The 25,961-nt window shown below is 37.8% G+C and overlaps 2 protein-coding genes and 1 pseudogene across 3 annotated transcripts; all 3 read left to right on the top strand.

Moving 5' to 3' along the window:
• Positions 1–9,034: 9,034 nt before the first annotated feature.
• LOC131772266 (potassium channel subfamily K member 15-like) lies at positions 9,035–13,240 on the top strand (annotated as a pseudogene).
• Positions 13,241–15,007: 1,767 nt separating this feature from the next.
• LOC131772268 (potassium channel subfamily K member 3) lies at positions 15,008–19,403 on the top strand. Of its 2 annotated transcripts, XM_059088155.2 has the most exons (4): positions 15,008–15,138; positions 16,322–16,434; positions 17,649–17,969; positions 18,659–19,403. In XM_059088155.2, exons 3-4 carry the CDS (start codon positions 17,672–17,674, stop codon positions 19,312–19,314), a joined length of 954 nt encoding a protein of 317 aa, XP_058944138.1. In that variant the 5' UTR covers positions 15,008–15,138; positions 16,322–16,434; positions 17,649–17,671; the 3' UTR covers positions 19,315–19,403. The 2 variants fall into 2 exon arrangements, with proteins under 2 accessions (XP_058944138.1, XP_066029769.1); XM_066173672.1 differs by lacking the exon at positions 16,322–16,434 and having other exon boundaries at positions 15,024–15,138.
• A 406-nt stretch (positions 19,404–19,809) lies between these two features.
• Positions 19,810–25,712, top strand: LOC131772271 (potassium channel subfamily K member 15). The gene is made up of 4 exons (XM_059088157.2): positions 19,810–19,880; positions 23,472–23,604; positions 23,740–24,060; positions 24,640–25,712. The coding sequence occupies exons 3-4, from the start codon at positions 23,763–23,765 to the stop codon at positions 25,278–25,280; spliced, it is 939 nt and encodes a 312-aa protein (XP_058944140.2). The 5' UTR covers positions 19,810–19,880; positions 23,472–23,604; positions 23,740–23,762; the 3' UTR covers positions 25,281–25,712.
• The last annotated feature ends 249 nt before the right edge of the window (positions 25,713–25,961 follow it).

The following is a 25,961-nucleotide window of genomic DNA, read 5'->3' as shown; positions in this document are numbered from 1 at the left end:
GTACGCAAGTAAGCTCTTCGATGTTGTTGAATCCCATCTCCCTAACGTTCACGCATACGCTGATGATACGCAGCTCTATATCTCATTTAAGCCGGATGGTTCTGCTACTGAGACGGATGCTGTTGACGCTCTACAAGCTTGCATCAGGGACATAAGAACCTGGATGGTCCAAGACAAACTTCGGCTGAACGATGCTAAGACCGAGTTTCTTATTATAGGTACACGCGCACAGTTAAATAAGGTTATGATAAGTGACTTGCAAGTAGGTAAGGTAAAGGTTTCTGCGGTTTACTCTGTTAGAAACCTGGGTGCTTGGTTTGATGCAAACATGAATATGACCACACATATTAACAGCATATGTCAGAATATTTATTACCATCTACATAACATCCGGCGTATTAGAAAGTATTTATCATATGATAGGAAGTCCATTGTACAGGCTATTATAATGTCACGATTAGACTATTGTAACGGTCTATTATATGGTACGCCCGCTGGTCATCTTGGTAAGCTGCAACGCCTGCAGAACGCGGGTGCTCGGCTGGTATGTACTATATCTAGGTATGATCCTATCACACCATCCCTGATCAACCTGCACTGGCTTCCGGTCACCCACAGAATAGAATTCAAGATAGCAATGCTAGTTCACAAATGTATTTACGGCGTCGCACCACAATATCTTTCAGACTTGATAAAAATCAAAGAGAGCTCGCGGTATCAGTTGAGATCATACCGGGGCATACTCCTAATGGACAATACCTATAGAACAAAAAAGACACTCGGGGATAGGGCGTTTGAAAATGCTGCGCCCAAAGTATGGAATCGACTCCCTCTAGAAATTAGACAATGTCAATCATTGAACATTTTTAAAGTTTTACTAAAGACACATCTTTTTAAATTAGCTTTTTATTAGTTCTTTTATTAACTCATATTTTACTTTTATTGTTTTCCGAAAATTGTAAATTATTATTATTATTATCATTATCTGGACTAGCCATTTATTAATTTAAGATTTTAGTGTTGTAATGCGCACTCGATCATATCTTTATCGCATGCTAGACTGCGCAATATAAGAATTAAACATTATTATTATTATTATTATTATTATTATTATTATGGCATAACTTCAAACATTTGCAACCTGATATAGCCTATACATGACCTAAAGAGCTGCACAACACTGATTTAGTGATAAGTCATCAATGCATTCAATTTCAGAATCCAATAACAAATTGTGACAGTCATGACAACCCATGTTTTTTTTAAAATAAAATGTTATCTTGTTAATCAATATTACTTCTCAAAACTGGCTGTCACTTCAATGAAATAACATATTAGTCACACAAAAGGCGTCCGAAGCAAGTCTCGAGAAAAAGCAAAACGATTAATTCATGAAAGCGTCACATGATGCGTGACTCGGTGCTAATTAAGTTACGAGAGGAACCATTGTATGAGAATTTGAACACATTATAAGGTATAGTATGGGGAACGAAATTTCATCCATTTATAAGAAGAAGTCAAGACTGCACGCTACGATTTCGACCGTTGTCCTCGTAGAAGTAGTTTGCGCCCTGAAAATCCTCACAATTGGCATTTTTCTCAGCCAAAGTTGCAACAGGAATAACAGCGATGGCCCTAAATCACACAGTAAGGTCATGAGAATAAAGGAAATGATCACCAAATAAATAAGCTTGGAAACGATGGTCTTTTTCTGTACAAAAAGATTTCAAGTCGACAACAATATTAACTCTTCAAGACTTTGAACTGTGATTATAATACGTACATCTTGATGCGACCAAAACAACACACCGAATGACAAAAACATTTACAAACTTTAACTAAGCAAAATTACCTTTTTACCATGCGATGAACAATTGTAGTAAAAATCATAGTTCCAGTGTTCCCCTGTTTTGTATCCTACTCGCCAGCAATCTTGAAAGCAATTTCCACATGGAAATTCTTCATCTTGACTTTCCTTTTTTTTTTTTTTTTTTTTTTTTTTTATCTAAAACCATTTCTATTGTCTACGAACGATTCACCATACAACAATAAACATATTCCAAACTTCGACGCCATCGTTTAGCTCGTCGTATGTTTTGGCTCTTTGCTGCAACAAACCGGTTGCGCATTAAGATTGATCTTTCTTAGCAACAACCTCGTTACTAGGAGACTAATATTCACCAATATTCCCCTAGCAACGCCAGAATATCCCTTATTTTCCATGTTGAGTAAGTGAAGAGACGCCATGTTGAAAACTATGACTAAAATAGTTAAACACGAGCAACGCTGATTTTCGAATCGTCGGCCATATTTGTTTATGTTCTTGCAGGGAAATAAATTAGTTCTCGGTCCTTTTCGGAATAAAAATATGCCAGGCATTGAATGCAAATTCAGTAGTCTCAGCGCGAAAATTAAATTAAAGCAAATCAAAATTCTGACATCATGTCATCACTCTGCCTCGAAAAATTTGATTTGCTTGCAGGTCTTCTTTTCTTTTTCTTTTCATCAAATAGAAGATCTGCGGTGCTCAAATTATATAAGTCATGATACGAAACACTCTTCTTTGCAGATCGAGCCGTGATCGCCGCCATATTGAATTCTCTTGATATTCTATTGTTCCGGAGTGTAATACGATATATCGCTGATAATTGTTAGCGGGCTCGAAATGTCCTTGATGTCTGGCGATGTTTAGGGTGTTGCGGAACCCATCGAGAGAATTTTGAATAGCCACAACGTTAAAGTTGCTCAAAAACCTTTTCAGACTTTGAGGCATATTTTTGCCAAACCTAAGGATCCTGTCAGGAAAGAACAAAGAACCGACGCCATTTATTGTATTCCTTGCAATGACTGTGACAAAGAATACATCGGACAGACCAAACGTCAGTTTGGTACACGTTTGAAAGAGCATGAAGGCACTAGACAGGAGTGTCGAAACGTCGGGTCTATGAATTGTAACTTCTCCAGTTACATTTATTAAATCTGTAAACCAGAGTACCGTAGAGTTTATTGGGGTTTTCATTCGAGAACGAAACACTCATTCTAGACGACCTTTTTTAACTGTATGATATAAAAGCGGTACGACCCATATCTGTATGAATCCTCTTTAGGAGCGAGGGAAGCATAGAAAAAGACAGAAAAGGACACAAATACTTGTTTTTACAGGCTAAATTATCTTGCATGTAAACGCGGTATGAAATTCATTTCGTTCCGGAACGAAATTCATTTTGGAAATATGTAAAAGGTACCTTAAGGACGGAACATTAGATTTTCGAGGTGGGGGCGACTGGGGCAAATCACTTTTTTTTTTTCACTGGGGGGCAGGGGGCAAATCTTTGTTTTTAGGTGCTGACGGGGGGCAGAAGGCGATCGGAAATGGGTGGAGATGCTTGTCATACCTTTTAGGGGTCAAAATCAGCGATTGGGTACCTTTGACGGTGTGGACCACCAGAGACCTAGCTGATACGTTTTAGGGTGTTTTTCGCTCGATAAAATATCTGATATAAGCATTACTAGGACGATTTTAATGATTTTACTTGAGCCTCTAGAGCACATCGATCAAGGAGTTTCTATTTTTAGGATTTTTCAATATTTTGCTTTTGAATTGGTACTTTTTAGGCTTAGGGTTCAATTATTGCCACTCCCAAACAGATATGACTCAAGTACCTTTTATAATTTTATAGGGTTTGTTTTCGAAATTCCTAGCGCGCACCCCCGCCCTCTAAATTAAAGGCGTCCCCCAGGGGGTGATGATGCGTGCAGCACACTTGAAATTTTAGCAAGGACAAATTTTGATGTGATTTTTGTTGAAGAGAAACAAGTTTTGTCAGCGTCTATTAGCTTGTGCGGAAGGGCCCTTTACCACCGTGGGCATAATTACGCGTACCGCCAGCGGGTGGGAAGCCAACAAAGTGTTCAGGCATTAATAAAGGGGTAAGTTTCTAAAGAAACTGTGGTGCTGCGTCGGTGGGAGAGTATAGCAGGTAATTTAGTGTTAACAACTGGGTTGAAAACGTAAATTAGCCACCGTTAAGAGTAAAAAAGCTGACGTTTCGAGCGTTAGCCCTTCGTCAGAGCGATTAGAGGAATTGTGGGTTGTGTGTGGATTTATATGTAGAAAGTGGAGCTACGCCATTGGTGGGAATATGGTGACGAGAAAACAGGAATAAATTAGTTGAATGAAAAGCGCTCGTTGATTCCGTGGGGATTAAGGGTGCCGATTTGGAATATAAATTTTTGTTCTAGTGTTTTACGGCTTTCCGAACTGCCTAGATGTAAGGAAAGGCCGCAAACTGCCATATGCTGACTTTTTTTCTCCTTTGTTTTCTCTCAATGGACCTCTTCTTGCTGCCAAACTAGGTTTTTAGAGTTTCACGCGTTACAAACCAGAACTACACTCTCCTCTGGAACTAACTAAACCGTCGCCAAAACATTTAAGCTCCCATATCCACGCCTCAAAGCAATGATGAAATATTCATGTGCATGCAAAAAAAAGAAGCCAACATCAATGACTTTTCTTTTAGAAACTCATTATGCGAGTTTTTTTTTTTTTCAGCCACTGGCTCCAACGGAAGCGAAGCAACTTTGTGATCTGAATATCAAAGTGAGTGAGTGTAACAATCGAAAACCGAACGTCATCCAATTTTGACCCTATGTTACTAATTATTTGAGTATCTTCGTAGATCGACACACTTAAGAAAGATGAATGTCTTTTTTTTGTGTCCAAAATATGATTTTATTAGTGGTTGCCGTGACGATACCTTAAAAATTATCTATTTTTCCTCCGTTTTATATTCGCGATCATCGAAAAGGAGCAAAGCCAGCGAGAGGAAGACAGCACAAAGGTTTGTGTTTTCATCTCTACCATCTCTACCATTTTGCATAGAAGAAAAACAAACTCGTTTTGTAGAATCCGGTGTTGGTGATAGTAAAATACTGCATGAGCGCAAAGATAAATCCACCATCAGACAAAACCAGCTTTTTTAAAAGGGGTTTTTGCGCGATATGAAAAATTGTAGCAGGGTTTTAAAATAAATAAACCGCTTTCCGCCTTGCTGGTATGCGGGTTGATAATGTCCTCGGCTTCTGGATTGTTCTCAAAATTTCACATTTTCCCTCGAAGCCTTCGCTTCTCGGCCAAATATTCTTTTTTCAGACAATCTCTCAGCTAGCCGTGGACAGCCGACAAAACAGCCACCGAGGGGGTTTACTTATTAAATGTCTTAGGATAGAGGGAAAGGAAAGCCTATTAATCATTAGCGTTTCTGTTGTCTGGTCAATTTTTGAGTGGGTTTATCTTGTTTAGTCTAGTTCGTTTTAATTATGTTTTTGTCATTTTTGCTCTGCGTGAGTTATTTCTGTCAATGTCTTGGGCTCAACCGCTGCTTTAAGTTTCAAATTTGTCAGAGAAAAGTGATGTAAAAATTGCAATGAGTTAAATTGAAAAAGTGAAGGGATGACAGATATTATAAACAATGCATTCCACTCTCTGATTTTCTCTTACTATCAAATCTTACTATCATAAAGCACCTTCCCTCAAGAGATGAAGTCCTCGGGCGATAAACCTTGCAAATGTTTCCTGCCAGATAACCTAAATAAAGCTATCTTAATTTTTTTCTACACCGCGGTAATCATTTCTGTCATAATTGCAGAAACATCTTCCTTATGTTTTTTCCCTTACATTTTTCACCGAACCATTCAAAAAGTAACCTAATTATTAACGTCGGCCGTTCAGTCGCTATCACCACGGCAAGGTATCACCATTTCCCGTAATGATGTCACTCACAGTTAGATGTTACTTTGGAAAATAACACGCCTTTTTTTTCTGCCTTGACCTAATTGATGTACATAAGCTGCCCACTACGCGAAAGAAGGAGGTAGTGTTTTTTGTGATGAACTGAATTACCTTTACACTCTTTATGACACTCTAAGTGGTGAAGGAGAGAAATTTACAGCGATCTAAAAAGACAAAACTTCTGAAAAACCAGAAAGAAAGCAAAAAGGGTTGCTCACGATTTTCTTATTGCCTTTTTTTTAACGTTTGTTTATTTTAATATTTTGGTCTTGTTCTGGTCTCATTTTTCTCTACAAAAATATGCTAGAATAAGTCTTTACTGATAAAGCAGGATTTGCTTTGATTTCCTGACTGGAATTAAGACAAAAAACAATGCGTCTTCATACATTCTTCAAAATGGCACGAGTCAAGGAGCGATAACTGTCTCGGCCTGTATTCCAATAATTTGTGTTATATTTTATTTCACAGCGCTAAGTAGAAGAGTCGAAAAAAAATGAAGAAACTGTCAATGTAAAGTCTGTTTAGAGCCTCACTGCTTTTTGCGTATGCCTTATTTGGAGGAGGCCTGTTGTATTGCATTGAGAAAAAGCCCGAAGACAATAAGGATGTCTATTTAAGACTCTTTCGAGAGCTGCAAACAAACTTTACAAAAAAGTTCAATGTTTCCATAAACGAGAACAATTTTAAAAGTTTCAACCATAGAGCTTTCGAAGTTAAAAGTTAATATTTCAACATATTCGGTATCGAGTGACAACGAATGGTAAAACTTCCGCACAGCCCCATACTATTGTAAAACAATCTGTTTCCTCAAGTATTCAGAAATACAGTTATTTTTTGGTGTGGTATATACGAAAACAATTATTTACCTCGGAGTCGTAAAAAGTGGTGGATCTTTGCCTCACCTCTGTAGTAAAAGAAGTAACATGGAGATTCAAGGATAGTTATCTTAATTCAGTGAAGTTGTCATTAGTAGAGCTACACAACAGGAATTGAGTAATATCAAAACTAACACGAAATGTTTTGTAATCTTTCTGAAAAAACTGCAATCTGTTAATGTTTCATACCTCACTCAGTTCAAAAATGAAATTTGCAGGGAAGTGATTTAATCCCCTTTTCTGAAATGTGAGACAAACAATATCATAAAAAAAAACTTCATTGACACGAGAGAGAAAGATAAGACGAGGAGTTTCAGAAGCAAACAAACAAACAAAAAAAAAATGAGTAATAAATGAATAATTTTATGTTCTCCAATAATTCATGGCCAGAAGAGATGCAATTAAAGTCAAGTCATCGTCACTCTCTCGGGAAAATTCTGCAAAATTGGAATAAATGAAGATCTGTGGCGTTCCGGACTTTTATTATGTAATATGCAGCTTGCTTCTTCAAAGACACAAACATTCTGCTGCGTCATTAAGATCGTTAAGTTCGCTAGCTGATATGCTAAAATTAAAGATTTATAACTTCCAAGCTTTGTGTCATGATCAGCATTAAATTCAGACCAAATTTCCATAAACGGAAACCTTACTGAAAAATAGACAAAACTAGGGGAATGAGACGTGGGATAAAACAGAAAGGAACAATGGTAAATCCCTTAAGTGATTTTTTTCTCTGAAATCCCTACCGGGTAAATTTGTGTGAAACTTTTGTCGCATAAACGTTTCCAAAGCTGAATGAATGTAACCCACCCATTAATTTAGCGAGATTCTATTGAATACTCTAAGTCATGCGGAGCGAATTCATCGATCAGTTATCTATAATTAACCTCTTTTTATACTCGCGATCGTTGAAAAGGAACAAAGCCAGCGAGAGGAAGCCAGCTTCCTGTCTGGAGTTTTCTCTACCATCTCTACCATTTTGCACGGAAGAAAAACAAACTCGTTTTGTAGAATCCAGTGTTGGTGATATTAAAATACTGGGCACAAAGATAAATCCACTATCAGACAAAACTAGTTTTTTTAAGAGGGGTTTTCGCGCAATATGGAAAATAGTGGGAGAGTTTTAAAATAAATAAGCCACTTTCTAGCTTGCTGGTATATTGGCTGATAATTACCTCCGATCTGGATTGTCCTCAAAATTTCAGATTCTTCCTCGAAGCCTTCGCTTCTCGGCCATATATTCTTTTTACCGACAATCTCTCAGCTAGCCGTGGACAGCCGACAAACCAACCACTGAGGGGGTTTATTTATTATATGTCTTAGGATAGAGGGAAAGGAGAGACTATTAATCATCAGCGTTTCTGTTGTCTGGTCAATTTTTGAGTGTAATTATCTTGCTTTGTCTTTGCTTTAATCATGTTTTTTTCATTTTTGCTCTGCGTGTATTATTTCTGTCAATATCTTGTGCTTAACCATTACTTTAAGTTTCAAATTTGTCAGAGAAAAGTGATGTAAAAAAAAACAATGAATTAAAAATGAAAAAGTGAAAGAATGACAGATATTTTAAACAATGCATTCCACTCTCTGATTTTCTCTTACTATCAAATCTTATAATCATGAAACACCTTCCCTCATCAGATCAAGTCCCCGGGCGATAAATCTTGCAAATGTTTCCTGCCAGATAACCTAAATAAAGCTATCTTAATTTTTTTTGCACCGCGGTAATCATTTCTGTCGTAATTGGAGAGACATTTTCCTTATATTTTTCACCGAGCCATTCAAAAAGTAACTTCATTATCAACGTCGATCGTTCAGTCGTAATCACCACGGCAAGGTATCACCATTTCCCGCAATGATGTCACTCACTGTTAGATGTTACTTTGGAAAATAACACGCCTTTTTTTTCTGTCTTGACCTAATTGATATACATAAGCTGCCCACTACGCGAAAGAAGGAGGTTGTGTTTTTTGGGATAAACTGAATTACCTTTAGACTTTTTATGACACTCTAAGTGGTGAAGGAGAGAAATTTACAGAGACCTAAAAAGAAAAAAACTTCTGAAAAAACAGAAAGAAAGCGAAAGGGTTGCTTACGATTTTCTTATTGCCTTTTCTTAACGTTTGTTTATTTTAATATTTTGTTCGTGTTCTGGTCTCATTTTTTTCTACAAAAATATGCTAGAATACGTCTTTGCTGATAAAAGCAGGATTTGTTTTGATTTCCTGACCGGAATTAAGCCAAAAAACAATGCGTCTTCGTGCATCCTTCAAAATGGCACGAGTCAAGGAGTGATAACTGCCTCGGTCTTTATTCCAATAATTTGTACTATATTTTATTCCACAGCACTAAGTAGAAGAGTCGAAAAAAAATGAAGAAGCTGCTAATGAAAAGTCTGTTTAGAGCCTCACTGCTTTTTGCGTATGCCTTATTTGGAGGAGGCCTGTTCTACTGCATTGAGAAAAAGCCCGAAGACAATAGGGATGTTTATTTAAGACTCTCTCGAGAGCTGCAAACAAACTTTACAAACATGTTCAATGTTTCTATAAAGGAGAACGATTTTAAAAGTTTCATCCATAGAGCTTTCGAAGTGGTCCAAGTTGGTCATAAAGCGGATTGGAGCTTCCTTAGTTCCCTCAGCTTTTCGCTGACAACGTTGACGACTGTTGGTAAGTGACATTTGTTTCTGAAATAGCATGCTAATAAGTTCTGGTAAATATCTTGCTCATAGACTCACTGGATAGACACAGGTTATTATGTTTTCATTAAAATGGAAATCACTTTGATTGCTTGAAAACAGGAGCTTATGAAAACTCATGAAAGAACGTCGTACCAGCGCAATTTATTATTTTTTTTTAATATTGAATTTTTGGCCCAAAAAAAAACCTCACCTGATTTAAATGCAAAGTGTTTTTCTAATGATCATTTGTAGAAATTTAAGGAGACGAGGTCGCTAGACTGGAATCTGTGTTTACCGTTGGCGTTGACAAATAGATAACATTTTCCTATAATAATGAGATGGTTTAAGGCCGAACAATAACAAGAAGAGTGACATATACCATATGAAAGATCTTAATCTGAAAGGTAGATTTTTTTCGCTGTGAATACTGTACTTGAGATGTTGGGAGAACGAGAGAAAACTGTAAACAAACTTTTGTCGTGTTCTCCAACATCTCAACTGGTTTATTTAATGTGTGGTCTGTACAAGTAATCACTTGATTTCGAGTGCAATTTGGAATAGATCTGCCCGGGTAAATTTTTAAAGGCTAACCAAATTACGGGCTGGTGCAATTTTTTGTTTTTTGAAAAATTGCACAAGAAAAATTACGTATTGCTAGTTAATAATATAAAGGCAAAAATGTGACTGTTATCCCTTTGTTATTATTTGGTGTCATGACTCACCAGTTCGACCGCTTTCCTTTGCCTTGTTTTTGTATGCGTTTTACTAATTGCTAGGTAACAAATTTAGAAAATTTAAAAGTTAATATTTCAACATAGTCGGTATCGAGTGACAACGAATTAATAAACTTCCAGAACCCTGGTCCACGCAAAGGACTTTCCTCGTCGAAAGTAATGTTTAGCGATACAACAGAGTTATCAGAATGTGCATTTTTAGAGGAAATAATATTATTTCGAGTGCAATTTGGTGTCATTAAGCATGAGTAATTTCTTCAAAGACAACAAAATTACACAAGTCTGCGCGGAAAGCGCAATTTGTAGTCTTATTATTCGCACCAAATGAAACGAGTGATCGTGCTATTACTAAAGAATTTAAAAAATCGCCGAGTGCTTTGTCGAGTTCTAGAAGCACGCGGGAATTTCTAAGAACAGGAGAGAAGTGCGGAGAAGCACGAACAGAGGACGATTGCTTATCGTACTTCTCGAGTGTTCTTAAAAATTCCTAAGTGCCTATATAACTCAACAATGCTCGAGGAATAAGTTTGTTTACTTCTTTTATAAAATGTATCGTGAATTGCGCTTGCTCGTACCGATGACGTCCGTGCGTGCATTATATCTCAACAATGCACTCGTGTGACGTAAGGCGCGTGCTTTATGGAAATATAATGAACTCGTTCTGATCAATCACGGCGCGCGCATTTCTCTGAACATTTTATAGAGAATAATACATGGGCGCGCGTAGATAAGGAATTTCCCTTCTCGTGTTTAACTCGATAGCTCACGAATGAGCACAGCGAGCGAGTGAGATGTCGAGTTGAACACGAGAAGAAAAATTCCATATCTACGCGCGCCCTTGTATTATTTTGTTTATCATATAAACTCAATAGCCCTTTATGCTGCTTTACTTTTAAAAACCCTAACAACACACGTTAAGTCCCCGTCCACACGTATCCGGATAAATCTGAAAACAGATAAATATTTATACGGTTACGGGTTCCGTCCACACGTAAACGGCGTTTTCACACACCGAAAACAGATAAATTTGAAAACGCTCTCCAGAGTGGATAAATTTGAAAACGCTGGCTAAGCGTCTCCGTGTGGATGCCTTATCCGGATAAATTTGAAAACGATTTGAAAACGATGACGTAACAATTCAAACCTAGTCCAACGCGTGCTCTCGGCCGATCGACCATTAATGAAAACATGGCGAATAAACAAGCTCTAATTTCGGTACTAATGAGTCTCATTTCAAGCATTGTGGCTTATTTTCAGCTTCATATTGATATCGATGCGCGTGCGTGGCGGCCATGCTGTCACGGATTTCTGCCATGCGAACACTGTTGATAAGTTTGAGAAGCCCAAGAGCACAGCCAAGAGGATTCAGGCTCAGGATACGCGAGACTGCGGGCACATGTTTTGCTCTAAAGAGCATGCTCAGTGGGCGACGTCATCGTTTTCAAATCGTTTTGCGTTTCCGTGTGGACACCAAAAACGATTCACAAACGGCAACGTGTGGACGCGGATAAATTTGAAAACGGATAAATATTTATCCGTTTTCAAATTTATCCGGATACGTGTGGACGGGGCCTAAAAAATACGATACTTTTTCACGTGTGTTGTTAGGGCTTTTCTTAGGGTGGGAAATCCTTGTATGACACCGCAGTTTACATGATAATTGTTAATTATTTATAACGGTATCTGAACTGAGTGGAGCGCAATTTGGACTTAAATCATACGCGTGATTTCAAAATCGAACGAGCGTGCAGTGCTCGTTCGATTTGAAATCACAAATATGATTTCACACCAAAATTGAACGAGACGAGGTTCAATTACCACTTTACTACATCCGTTTTGAAATCGCCTAAATACAGGACTTAGTCAGTTCAAATATTTTATTGATGCAGTACTGAGCCGATCTGAAATTAAATTCATGTCCATTTCTTGGGGGGCAAAAGTAAGAGTTAAGAAAAAAAAAAGTTGCAAAATTGCCACATGATACTCTTTGTCTTTCATTTTCCTGAAATTTGATCGGTTAAACAAGCCTTAAAATCTGATTGGTTGTTTTGTTTTTAGTTTAGCCTCCTCATTGGCTGGGAAAAAGATGCGATTTAAAGCAAAAAATGGTGCGATTCGTTAATAAATAGCATCGATTAGAACCAATCAGATTACAGGGACCACCAGTGATTTAAAAATGGGTATAATAAACAAGAAAAAAAGCATCACAGAAGGTCAAGACAAACGAAATTTTGACAGCGCGCGCGCTATTTATTATTTGCACTCGTCTCACAACTTTGCACTCATGTTACATGAACAAAGCTAAACAAATAAGTTGCACAAGCTTTTCAAAGCCGACTTCGATTTTTTGGGAAGTATTGCTCCAAGTAAATCCGCATAGGGTGCACCCTGCCCGTGAAAACTAAGTTTTTTTTCATCTTGATTCATGCAAGTCTCTCTTGGTCAGTCAGTTCAATCTTATTGGAGTGATCAAAAAGCCTAAATTTAACATGAAATAAAAGAGGCCGTGAGGTTTCTTAACCATTTCACTTTGCCTCTTTTAGGTTATGGCCACATTACACCAGAGACTCCATTTGGACAAATCGTCACTGTTTTATACACCTTTCTTGGTGTTCCTCTGACGATGCTAACTCTGAAGACAATGGGTAAAATGGTTTCCAAACTGGTTTATGACTTCGTTTACGCAATCGAGACAAAGTTGCTTAGTAGGACACGACCTCGAAACATTAAAAAGAAGAGTGTTTTTGTGACATTTGCTCTCATGATTCTGACCGTTTGTCTCGGTGGATTAGAAGGAATGTATGTGAAAGGTTGGACTTTTGTAGAAGGCTTTTACGCATGGTTCGCTACACTTTCCACTCTGGGTTACGGTGACTACGTTCCCGGATGGAGTGTGCTTTTACAAGTTGAAGAATCTTCAAATCCAAAATCTTAGTTAAATCTTGTTTTGATCATCTTTATTTCAGCTCTCCCAAGCATGGCAGCTCTGTGTGTAGTTGCTGGTTTTCTAAACTCACTCGCTGAAACCATTGAAGAGTTAAAAATCAAATCGAACGCTCGGAATCTCTTTCTTGGGCATCATAACAAGATAATGGAAACTGGAAGTACATATAGCAACGAAGCAATTTGCGGTTCCAGAAGAGCGCGATCGGCCACTTTGTAAAAAGGAAAATTGATTATTGCTTTTTTAAGATGCAAAAAAAGCAAATTCCTTAAAAGGCAGACTAACTATAAAATAAGGAATCGTAAAATTCAGATTTTTAATTTTCATTTAATGGAGAGCCAGCCGTTTCCAATGGGAACGTTAGAGCAGTAAACACTCCTCTCAAATGACACACGAACTGATTAGATCTTTCAAACATGATAACATTTATTATATCTCTGGCAGCGAAAGAGGGCAATATAAAGCGAATCCTGTGTTTCGATTGCCTACCCAAGCGGGCGAGGAGGGCACATCTTTCCCGCTTGGGATTCCTTGCTTTGATCCACATCAAGAAAAAACATTGCATGGAGCGGACTTATAAAGTTCGTAATTCTTGGAAAAAGTCAGCTATGGGGACGCGAAAAGCGGCAGATGACAAAATAAACGAACAAGGCAAGTATACAGAAAGCGTAAACAACTCTCGTGGGCTTATTGTGCTTGTAGGCACGTCACAGTTGGCTTTCTTTCCCGGCTCTCGAGATAAACAAGTCATTCTTGATTCTTAATTAAGCGAAATCTTTTGCTATGTAATAAATCCTTCATTGACCAAACTTGTTTGGTCAAGATGCCTGGATATTCGCCTCGTCCTATTTTTCCGTGCATTCTTGTGGACCTCGACTTCGTCTAGGTCTAGAGAAATTCAGAAAAGGAACTCGGCCAATATCCAGCCATCTTGACTTCACGCTTGGTCAATTACGCATATGTGTTAATCATACGGGCCTTAAACATCATGATAAGTTTCAAGGTTGGCCTCATGGCCTCCATTTCATCTCAGTTCTCATTGACCAAAAGAAAACTTCATCTTACTCGTTTATTAAATTCATATCGGTCTTCCATGCTTTTATTATAGACTAATAAATTAGGATTATAAACACTACAATCCAGTGCTTTCTCAGTTCAGCGTTGAATTACTGTTAACCGCTTATCAGCCTTGTACCATCGAAACTCACTGGAGATCTTACACATCGGACTTCGGATTTTTTTCCATCCAAAGAAGAGGGAGTAAACTTTTTTGAGTCACGAGTTAAAACTTTGTTTTAAAATAAACCTACATTATATCGGGAAGAAAGCCTAGATATCATATTCTATTGATAAGAGATGAAGCGGCAAATTTTAATGGCACCTCACTGTGGAGAGTCTCTCAGATTAAATAGGAATAGGTTCGCTTCTCAGGATAAGCGGTTTAAATGTGCGACTGGAAACTTGCGTGCGCGGCGAATTAGAGATTAATCTGCTATTTGCACCTATCCTTATGAGCCATTTGCACATGACTATGACCAAAGTTTGTATATGTCAGTGTAGGAAGGTCATTTACTAGAGCGATTCTTTAAAGATGGTTAATAGATCTTCCCCACAGCGGAAGACAAAAAGATAGACTAATATAGAGATCACAGATCGACCAACATGCAAATGACAATAAAAGTGGTAGTTCCAAAGTGTTGTTTAAGTTATATATTTGACAGAACTCTGACAAGTGCTATTCAACAGGTAATGAAAAAAACAACATGGGACAAATCCGTGGCAAATATCCCCGTGAAATGAAACTGGAAGTTTGTAAGTTTGGTTCGCAATTTTACCATAACGATAATTATGTGAACAAACGATAGATAAACAAAGAACTAGTGGCACTGCAATTAAAAACATTAGTGGGTTTGATGAATAATTTAACTGCCGCATTCAATTGAAGTAATGTTTGAGCGATTCGTGAATATTATCGACTCTTAACGAATGTCATCTTTGATAGCGTGACACGAACAGGTTGTTGCATAAATTCGAGAAGAAGTAAACAGGAACAGCCTTTAACATTCGCTTTTGGACTAAACAAGTGGTTTCTGGATCAATACCGATTTAAAATTCAGGTATGTGTTTGTCGACGAAGATTACAAAAATTTACTGCATTTATTGCCTCTCAGGTGATGGGCCTTGTATTGCGCATGAATTCATTAAAAGGACTGGCAAATTCAATCGAGCGAATGTTATTAACACTTTCCGTTTTTTTCCTAAAATTTTTAAATCGTATTTAGCAATAAATACACTGCCAAATAATCATTGCAAATTTCAAACGAAAGCTGTATCCATGGTACAGATTCTTGGTTAAAGTTATGCGAAAATCATTTAGCAGGAAACTCGTCGCTCGGCGTTCTTCTTCGCTAATTTGTGATTATAATACGAGGAATAATCAATTTTTGTGAAGATAAGGCTACTGTTAAATTGGAGATAAACGAAGGAACACATTAGTATGATGGCTAGAGGCCAATGTTTTTCTCTATAATGTTCGTCGCAGGGATTTTTTGAGGTTTTCCACGGCAGGTGGAAAAACAAAAGGGCTGTTAATCAAATGTTGATGATGGTTATTCCGGCTCAAAACGAAGGTCTCTCACACCTGTGAACACGCTTTTTACCAACCGAAGAACAAATAGAAACGTTCTTCTACTTGGGGATTGCGTTTACAGCTTTTATTTCAAGTCTGAGAGACAGTCAGAAAGATTTAAGAATGTATATAATTTTTAATTGGTCTGTGGCAATCGAGTACCTCAGAACCTGTACATATAAGTTATTTAACGCAACCGTTGCGCAAACCGTGCGAGCTAGGCTGACTTCAAAAATACTTCCTTTGATATAAAGAAATGGGTTTCTGCGACTGCTATCTCTTTTGCTCGGGGGAAACTTGAATTGCTGGCGCCGTCTTGCTCCCATCTCGGTACCCGAGCTTAAAAATTTCCATAACAATGTCATCCGCGCTGAAAAATTAGCCCAGTAATTCGGCTTGGCCTACCTTTAAGGTTGATATTTCCCCAAGGTAAACAGTCGTAATTGCCAGGACAGCTCGATTATTAGCCTCGTTTGAAGAGGCCTCGAGTGGTCTACTTTTAGTCAATCGAGAAAATCAAAGCATAAAAACTGTCTGTGTAGAAATTAATGAGATATGATGATCCTACTCGATTGTCTGATAGGCTGCATTGAAGCATCGATCAATTCTCTAAAAAGAAACCCCGATACAAGCAAACCACTCGGTCACCGGGATTGTTTTTCTCACCACAGGATACAGGTAATTTTTGCCGAAGACTGCGCTTGATTCTGTCTTTCATGGCTCTTTTGGATAAACACATGTAAATTTGCAACACTCACAGGGAGTCTTAATTCTTGCTTAACTGGTGAGCAACGTCTGCTGGCCGTAGACATATACTGTGTTTGATAGCAAGATAGTTCAGAACTACATTTTACTTATGTAGACGAAGGGGTAAAGATGAACTTGTTAAAAAAGACTTATGACAAAAGATAAACCTCAGTTAATCCAAACTCGATCGCGAACTTAGTATTGGTGTCTGTTTTGCAGTCTTGGTCTCTTTTTCATAGAAAGAGAAAAAGAAATTTGAGGAAGAAGAGTTTGAAGAACGTAAGTATTTCGTAAAACAGGGATCGAAGTTATATCTTTCCGGAGAAAAACGATGATACGTATATTTGTTACTGTATTTCGCTACGATTATGGACTACGTAATGAACGGTTCATTTTAATTCATCCATACTTTTAGTGCGCTATCAAACGCATGTTCCGCCGCTCGTATGTAAAAATTGTACCAAATCCGAAAAAGATCTGTTGTCCAATGCATTTCGAGTGTGTTACCGACATCAAAAAGCAAAAAATTGATGGACGACAAATGGGAAAGTTGGCGGGACACAATAAAAAGCATAAATTATGGTCTTGATTTGTTTCTTTTTCTTTGCCGGCGTAGATTGAACTCATAATCTCCTGTTTTTCGAACGATCAAAATAATTAATTTTAATTTTAACAAAATATACGACATTTTTAGAAACATGTTTCGACAGTTCTTCTGTCATCTTCAGAAACAGAATAATGTATGCAATTGCAAGGAAAGTTTTAAATTAACACGATAAAGTTGATGATGTGTAGATTGCTCCCATCGATTTTAAGTGGGAGAGTTGTGGAAGCGTGATCTACGATGCTAAAATACTCATCAGAACATAGAGTGCAACATTGTTCTGTTTCTATTGTTTGTTTTGTCCAATAACATTTTGTTATACACTTTAAATTCAACTTTGTACATGTTTTTAAAAGTGTCGTATGTTTTCTTAAATTCGTGACATATCTAGTGCTATCAAAGACTTTTTGGCGATTTCCATTTTGGTGAGAAAGTAATGACCTGTGTGTACCCAATGAGTCTGTAAGCTAGATATTAACCAGAACATATCAACATCAGCTTGCTCGATCTACCTCTCAGTTTTCCTACATTTATTTTCACTCGTGGACGAAAAATGGAATTGGCACTGATCTTAAACATGCTATAGCCCTCATAAACAAGTACAAATAATAAAGAAAAATTTAACCTTGTCATTTGTTCTACTTTAGTGAAAGAGGTTCAAAACAGTCTGATGAATGAGCTTGTTAAGAGAAGTCTTCATAGAACTATTCTTCTATACGTCTATGCTTTTATTGGAGGATGTATATTCTATGTCATTGAGTACAAGCCTGAGAAGAGCAGGATTGCTTATACAAGACTTAGGCACGAGCTCCAACTTAACTTTACAAAAAGATTTAATATATCCGTGAACGAGAGTGATTTCGAACGGTTTATGCAGACAGCTTTCGAGATTGTAAGAAATGGCAACAAAGCAGATTGGGGAATTTTAACCGGTACTTCATTTGCGATGACGTCATTGACCACCATTGGTAAGTGACGTAATAAAGAATTTCAATAAGTTGTGTTTGTGGTGGTAGAAGTTGCTGTGGTTGAAGTAATAATAGTGGTAGAGCAACTGGCTGCGTAAATTATGCATAGCAGTAGCCATATGCATATCAACTACTAGTCCAAGGAAGGACGCATAGGACACCTATGGGTGTTAGTTCTACACGCCAGAAAAAAAGATAAAGCGAGAACCAGGAGTCCAATGGGCTCCTGGCGAGAACTAACTCCATCGTGATATCTATTTGTTTGTGAATAGAATTGCAACCAGATGCCAAAAAATCTAGGCGCAAAATAACAATATGCAACAAACTTGTGTTTTACTATAAAACGCCTTTAATTTACCAGCTTTAACTCTTATGGGTTAATAGCACGCGATTTTGACATTTGTTACTCAACTCTTAAGCACTCGCGCGGGCTCATGTATTCAAATTTTCAAAGTGTAATTGAAAAAGCCTCCGCAAAGATAGACGAGCAAATACTCGACATATTAGAGGGAGATTTTTTTAGCTTTTATTCATTTTTTGAAAAATTTATTCTGTGTATTATACCACAGCAGCTAGGCTGCTGTGGTACAACAGGAAACTGTAGAGAACGGATTGCACAAGTTCTATAAGGTCGAAGTGGACGTCATCATTTCCAATCACATCTACTTTTTCTTTGTCTTTACATCCAGGTTATGGACACATGACACCTGAAACACAACTTGGACAATTTTTCACCGTCATTTATTGCATTGTGGGACTGCCATTATCAACGCTGGCTCTGAAGTCAATCGGAGAACTAATCGCCAAGATGGTATATAAGATCATTTATCGTGTGGAGACAAAATTACTTTTTAGGATAAGACCTCGGAAGGTTAAGATAAAAACCTTTTTCATAACTTTCACACTGATGATTTTGACGTTATGTATTGGTGCTCTAGCAGGGAAATACCTGGAAGGTTGGACTTTCATAGAAGGCTTCTACGCATGGTTTGCTTCACTCTCCACCATCGGATACGGCGACTACGTTCCTGGTTGGAAAATATTGAAAAATGCCGAAGACTCTGCAGCAGACATTTGGATATTGATAACAGCACTATCCCTCCCCGGTATGGCGACACTTTGTGTAGTCTCAGGTGTGGTTAATTCACTTGTTGAAGCTTATAATGAATTCAAAATACAATGTAACGTTTGTTCTCGATGTCCTGCATGCAGAAGGAGAAAGTCTGAGAAATCTAAAGGAAAACGCAAGAAGAAAAAGTCTGCAGGTGGTGCAACACAAGAAAAACACAGAAAATTCGAGTCCCTATACGCTTGTAGCGAAAGGGAAAGATCGACTACTGTTTAGTCGACCAAATACATTTTAAGACGCACTAGGATACAGTTTTTTTTAACAAGAATGTTTTTATAACGATCGAGATTAGTATTTCTCTTGTTTTACCGACTTTTCCATGGTAATGTCTTTTATTGCTTGGCAATTTTTGCACGTTAGTTTGTTTCAAAAAAAAAATGATAGCAATTACCACATTACTTAGTAATAGAAAGAAAAAAAATATACGAAAGTATCAGGAATGGTGATGAAAATAATAAAATATAAATCAAATTAGTCCAATTTATTCTTCATAGTAATCCGTAAGGCACTGAACTTGGAATGAACCTAATCTTAATAATCTTCAAACCTTTTCCTTGCTTCTCCACTACGTTGCAATTAAGAGAACTTTTAAAAACCTTTGACGATGCAAATGAATAAGCTGGTGGTTATGATGAATAATTCAAAGTGTCAATGAGTCACATACAAACATTTGGTCTTAATATGAATAATACCGACATCTTAAATGTGCCGAAAACGTGCCATCAGACGCTGTTTGTCCATCTAATGCGGCAACAAGATTAAGCAGGCTGTTAAAAAATAAGGTGAGTGAAAAACCATTGTGGTGACTTACTTTTTCTCATTATTAACCACGTAGCAAACAAGACGCATCAAATGGGCTTATTCCACAAATTCCTCGTAATTTTTAGCCAATATTGAAAATAAAACTCGCTTATCTGTTATATTCGAGCAAATCCTTCAAGCGACTTTCTTTCTTTTGGAATAAGAACAAAATAAAATGTTTCCAGGTCCATTTAAAGTTTGTAAACACTTGTGTACGAGAATGAGAGTTTGAAAACTCCTTTTCGAAGCATATTGTAATAAATGTTGTTCTTCGGGCAATCGTAACACGATTGACATTTTATTCGATGTTTAAATATATTCTAGCGGCACTCGGTGGCACATAAACACAGCTGCCGTGACAATGTGCGAACAAAATCTCACGAAAATGGACAAAGTTCGTAATCTTTTCTATTTAAATGGTGGTTGGTCCCCTCTAAAAAAAACCGATTAGTTTTGAAAATATCTTTGCATAAGAATAAACCTTTTTCTCAGATTTTCTTTCTTTTGCTTTTATCAGAGCACCTCATTGCCAAGTTAAATTAGCAATGTGAGTGCAAATCATGAAAATGTATAAGTTACAGCCGTTATGAGTCCTCTTTTTCCCGCACCCCACGAGCACAGCCAAATCTCGCTTAATGCAGTTGGCCTTTAGGGCATTAGTCGTCTCATTAAAGATAATTGAAACAAAAAATGTTGATGAGTTCTCTAGTCGTTTGTGTGGAGTTTGTGTCAATTCCATTTAGTGAGTAATTAGTGCAGCTTAAGTTACGGTTAAACTTCATCCTTTTTACACACTGCGGTGCGAACTACTTAATTTCAATACACAGATAGATATAATTGACACATATGATTCATTACTGACCTATATCCTTGGAAAAATGACTGATGCACGAATATGTGACAAGAAAGACCCAAATATCTCACTAATGAAAATCATTAGAATGCTGCGACACATCCACGACACAAAGAGAGAAAATGGCCTGAAAGTCATCAGAAGGGTGCATGTTTTTCTTGTGTTCACTCAAATAACTTTGAACACACAACTTTATCATATGGCTTTTGAAGAAGGGGAATTATAGGCTGACATTGATCAAGAGGAGCTAAAATAAACGGTTTACAACAACTTTATAAAAAGGAATCAAAGATAAAAACGACAGGTTTTTTTTTCGTGTAAAGACATTTGAGGAACGAAACTAGCCAATGCCGCGTAAATAGTGTTTGACACTGGTAAATAAAAAAAGGACGTACAAAGCTATAGTTTACAATTGTGTAAATTGTAACCTAACAGTTGGCTACTGCGTTCTCATTGGCTTTTGTTGAGACTATTATGTGCGCACAATTGCAAATTTTCTCAAACTACAGCCTTGTTCTCATTTATGAGAAACTTTTCTCCCTGACGCCAATGATCGAGATGTGTTCCGTCCAAGAAATGCAGCAGGTTGATCGGGAGTTCTCTTAAGAGTTCACAGAATCCCCGACCAATTCCGCCTTTCTTCATGTTTGTTCACCCTTGATCGGAGGCTCTGATTTACTCTTTTATCTCAAAATGAACGGAGAGGCCCTGTAGCAATTTAGAGACTTTCGCAGTCTTGCCGAAATCTTCGAAAACCCGCAAGTTAGTTTGGTGAAACTAGGGTGTAAGCCTGGCCTCCCACACAAGAAACGAGAAAACCGAATTGTAAGGCGGTACATTTTGTCCCTACGTGAGTTCAACTTAATGCAGTGTGTGACTTTTTTTCTCATTTCGAAGAAACAAGTGTCAAAGTGACTTTTATATTTCATTACGTCCTTACTATCAAAGAAAAATTGTGCGGGTGGATTTTTGCAGTGAGAATCGAATCCTAAACGGGTAATGACAGAGCCGAAGTGTTTGTTTAGTACTACGAAGAAAGAGATAAATCGAATGGTTTCAAAATCGAACACTCATCCAGCTTGCAACACATGCACGTAATGTGTGATTTTTTCTAACAATAGCAGGCACAATAACCTTCTAAGCTATTGTTTCTCGGCCTTGAACAGTTAATGAGCTAAAGGAATGTTCCCTGGGGAGGAAAGCCCTCCTAATCTTTGACCGATCAAAGCTCTCCAGATTACGCTTCGCTGCTAATATTATAAGCCCCGGTTGTTCGAAGGCTGTATAACGCCGGATAGCGATTTATCCACTGGGTAGCGTCATTCGCCTTTTTTTACAACTGGGCCCAGATCTATAATTTTTCGCTAATGCAAATAAACATCACGAGAACAATAGGCATCCTGTGCGATAGACACTTCATTTGAAACAACTCATTCCTCTTTAATGATTTTAGATATATGAAATTCATGTATTTGCACTGCGGTGAAGAAACGAATTTTAAGAGATCCTCGCAGCCAAGAACACAACTAGTAGTTGACAACAGGACCTGAAAAAAAAATTCAAGCCCGTACGGGATTTGAACCCCTGACCTTTGCGATACCGGTGCAGCGCTCTACCAACTGAGCTTAACAAGCGAACTGGGAGCTGGTCAATATGTTGGGTCCAAATAAACCATCCAAGTGATGAATAATGATTATAGATATATGAAATTCGTATTTTTGCATTGCGGTGAAGTGCACCGGCTTGTCAGCTCAGTTGGTAGAGCGCTGCACCGGTATCGCAGAGGTCATGGGTTCAAATCCCGTAGGAGCCTGAATCTTTTTCAGGTCCTATTGTCATTCCTCTTTGTTTGTTTATTGCTCATGTATTCTGGCAGCACTAATTCAGCGATTGGCTCAACATTCATTTTTGACAGACATGTGAGGATATTACATCCTGTCTATCAAACGTTTATCTTCCACAACTTTCTTTGATTAGCCCAAGGTCATGTTTTGGTCTTAAACAGACGACGAATGCTGGTTCAAATATGGAAGTGTTTCTTTACATGTTAACTACAACTCAAATACGTTGGTGTTTTACGTTTAAAGGAGATCGACAGACTGCAGGCATGCTCGATGCATTTCGTTTAAGATAATTCCTTTACGTCTTGTGACCTACGGAAAATTTCTTAGCTCGTTAAACGCAATCCTTTCTAATCCTCTCGATCTTTAACCATCTTTGTCCATATTTCCCCTTCTTTGTCAATCTTTCTGTTTCTCAAAATATCATGAAGTCACTGAGGTTGAAAGCAGTTGACACGTCGCGAAAAATTATTGGACATATCTGACTTGCTTCCTATGAAATCTACCTGGTTACAGTACAAATGAACTGGAATGAGACAGATGCCCACAACATGGGCATCTGTTTATCTATGGAGCTAAGTTAGTATTTGAAGTGAAAAGTGTAGTTTCTAAAAGATGCATATTTATTTTATTTGACATATCTTTCGATTTCGATTCTTGAAAAATACATGTACAAAAGGTTTTCATGAACACTTTGAATGCATTAAAAGTGACAGATGCAAGGGGGTCGGTTTTAATGGATAAAAGACCGTTCGGTTACAAAGCTTTGATGTCGTGAGTGTCAAAGCGTAAGTACGGGATATGTTGATTTGACATTTAATAAAATGATAATGATCTAGGTCAAAGAAAAATTGAGATAAACTTTTTTTCACTCACAGGTTGAATTCTCCTATACTTAGAAGATATGAAATTCCTGCCATTTCACCGATGTTTTTCCTGTTATTCAACTCAACCAGATAAATACAAGAGAGGATAAAATTTATACGTTTCTTGATAGATATCAAATCGGGGGTGAGTATATTTTCAAATGCATTCTTTTGACGTTTCTAACGAGGTTGCATTTTGATATTTGTTGACTTAGTTGAGGTATTAATTAACTTGGCAACAAAATACATTTAATATGATTCTCTACCGTTTTATGAGTAGGAAGCATTACAAACAACAAAACCATGAAGGAACTTCTCAAGAAAAGTCTCTGGAGAGGAATTCTTCTATATGTCTACGTGTTCCTTGGGGGCTGTTTATTTTACTATATTGAAAGAAAGCCTGAAAGAAACCAAGAATTGTCTTCAAGGCTATTGAGGGAGCTTCAGCGTGGATTCGCAGTTAAGTACAACATCTCAATTAACGAAAGTCATTTTCGACGCTTCGCGCAGAAAGCGTTTGATGCCGTTCATGTGGGAACTAAACCGGATTGGGGTATTTTCACTGGTATGACTTTCACAATAACAACTTTGACAACAATTGGTAGGTGACTGGCTAGATGCTGACTTTAATTCCGTTAGTTACAAGTAGCATGACTCCCCGATCTTCGACATATGTTCCCAAGAAGCTTTTATCTTGGTGCCTCGATAGACCCACTGTTACCAAAGAAAAATTAATCTGTTAGAATGATCTTCTTTATAACTTTTTCTTGGAGGGGGAGAGGATTGGGGGTGAGGGGGATCTTCCATTTGTTCATTGCGATCTACATGAAACGATCGAAATTATACCATGACCGTTAATTATTGGGTAATTTTAAAGATTAATTTTAATTTTGACTAAATTTCGTTTCTTTCTTCGCTGATGATGACCCAGAACTTAACATATCTCCAAAACTTTTCCCTTTTTGCCGCACTTAAGAGGGGCAATACATCATACTGCATATTTTTCAAGCTGCAGTCTTGAAGTCCTGCATATCATAACACTTTTTTGTCTCGCTGAAAGATAGAAAAGAAAATTAACTCTATTGTTGACAGTAAGAGGTAGGAGCAGAAAAGTCAGTCCATCAATTCATCCCATTGTGCTGAGTCATGTTTTTATTTATTTTTTTATCTTTGATTCCAGGATATGGCCATATTACTCCAGAAACGTCACTCGGTCAATTACTCACTATACTTTACTGTCTTTTTGGGCTTCCTATATCACTGCTCACCTTGAAAACGTTTGGAGAGATAGTCTCAAGGATTGTTCACAGAATCGTATGCGTAATAGAGAAAAGAGTGCTTTGCAGAGAGAGACCCACAAACATAAAATTGAAAAGTTTTTTCTTGACGTCAATTCTGATGTTTTTGACATTATGTGCTGGTGGACTCACACAAAAGTATGTGGAGGGCTGGACTTTTACCGAAGGCCTGTACGCATGGTTTGCTACACTTTCTACCATCGGGTATGGTGACTATGTTCCCATGTGGAATTTGCTGAAGGGAAAGGGAAACTCTCTGAATGGCCTCTGGTTTCTTCTTTACTCGCTATCTTTGCCAAGTCTGGCGGCTCTCTCAGTAGTTTCTGGTCTACTAAATTCACTCGTTGAAGCGCTCGCAGAGTTCCGATTTCACCTTACGGCTTGCTACAAAAATGTCAAGAACAAAAAGAGGACCTGTCAAGGTCGCCAAGAAGAATTGATCCTTAGACGAGTTTTATTGGAGAGCTACAGAGAAGCGAGGTATAAGGAGGGCAACATAAGGCCACGATCTGCTTCTGTTTAAGCTTTTCTAGTTCGTATTTCTTACACTCTAAGCATCATGATGTATGATTTGGGAAATGACTGTAAAACAGTAATTTCTTTGAATTTCTAGAACGCCTGGTCACGGTGACTTGGATACTCGAATTTTCTGATGTCACACCATGGAATTTTGCTTGAACGTTTTATTAGTTTATAAAAATATGATTATTCTTCTAGAATAGTTGTGTTGTAGCCTTCCGGGATGGTTTAGAATACGTTGTAAATGGAAATATAAAACTCGGTCACCTGGGGAAAATAGCTGCTGTTGTCGGCAAAGACAGACTGTCTGGAAAGCTAGACTGAGAGAAAGCTACTGTGGTATGGAAAAAGTGTCTCATATAAGATTGGCCCACTATTTCTGTTTAGCAAGCACGGTGACCTTTCTTCTTTCTTTTTTTGTAGTTCTCGAAACGGAGGTGGGGAATATGTAGGGAGAGTTTAAAAAAAAATCGTTCGACACTGAGGAATCAGTTATAGTGATAAAATTAAAGTGGCTGTCCCGAATACTTCAGAGCGAGGCACCCATAGTCCCACCTGTTTTTCCAATGATTGCCATAACAGAACTCCTCCCCACCCCCCTTCCCCCCCCCCCCCCCTTTACTTACATTTGCATAAAAGCGGGCCGGGCTATTCAAGTGAAATTTATCATTTTTACCAAATTTCC

The sequence above is a fragment of the Pocillopora verrucosa genome, chromosome 10 (assembly GCF_036669915.1).
Source record: "Pocillopora verrucosa isolate sample1 chromosome 10, ASM3666991v2, whole genome shotgun sequence".
NCBI classification, from domain to species: domain Eukaryota; kingdom Metazoa; phylum Cnidaria; class Anthozoa; order Scleractinia; family Pocilloporidae; genus Pocillopora; species Pocillopora verrucosa.
Note: the sequence above shows the minus strand (reverse complement) of the source record. Positions and strands in the feature narration are given on the sequence as shown.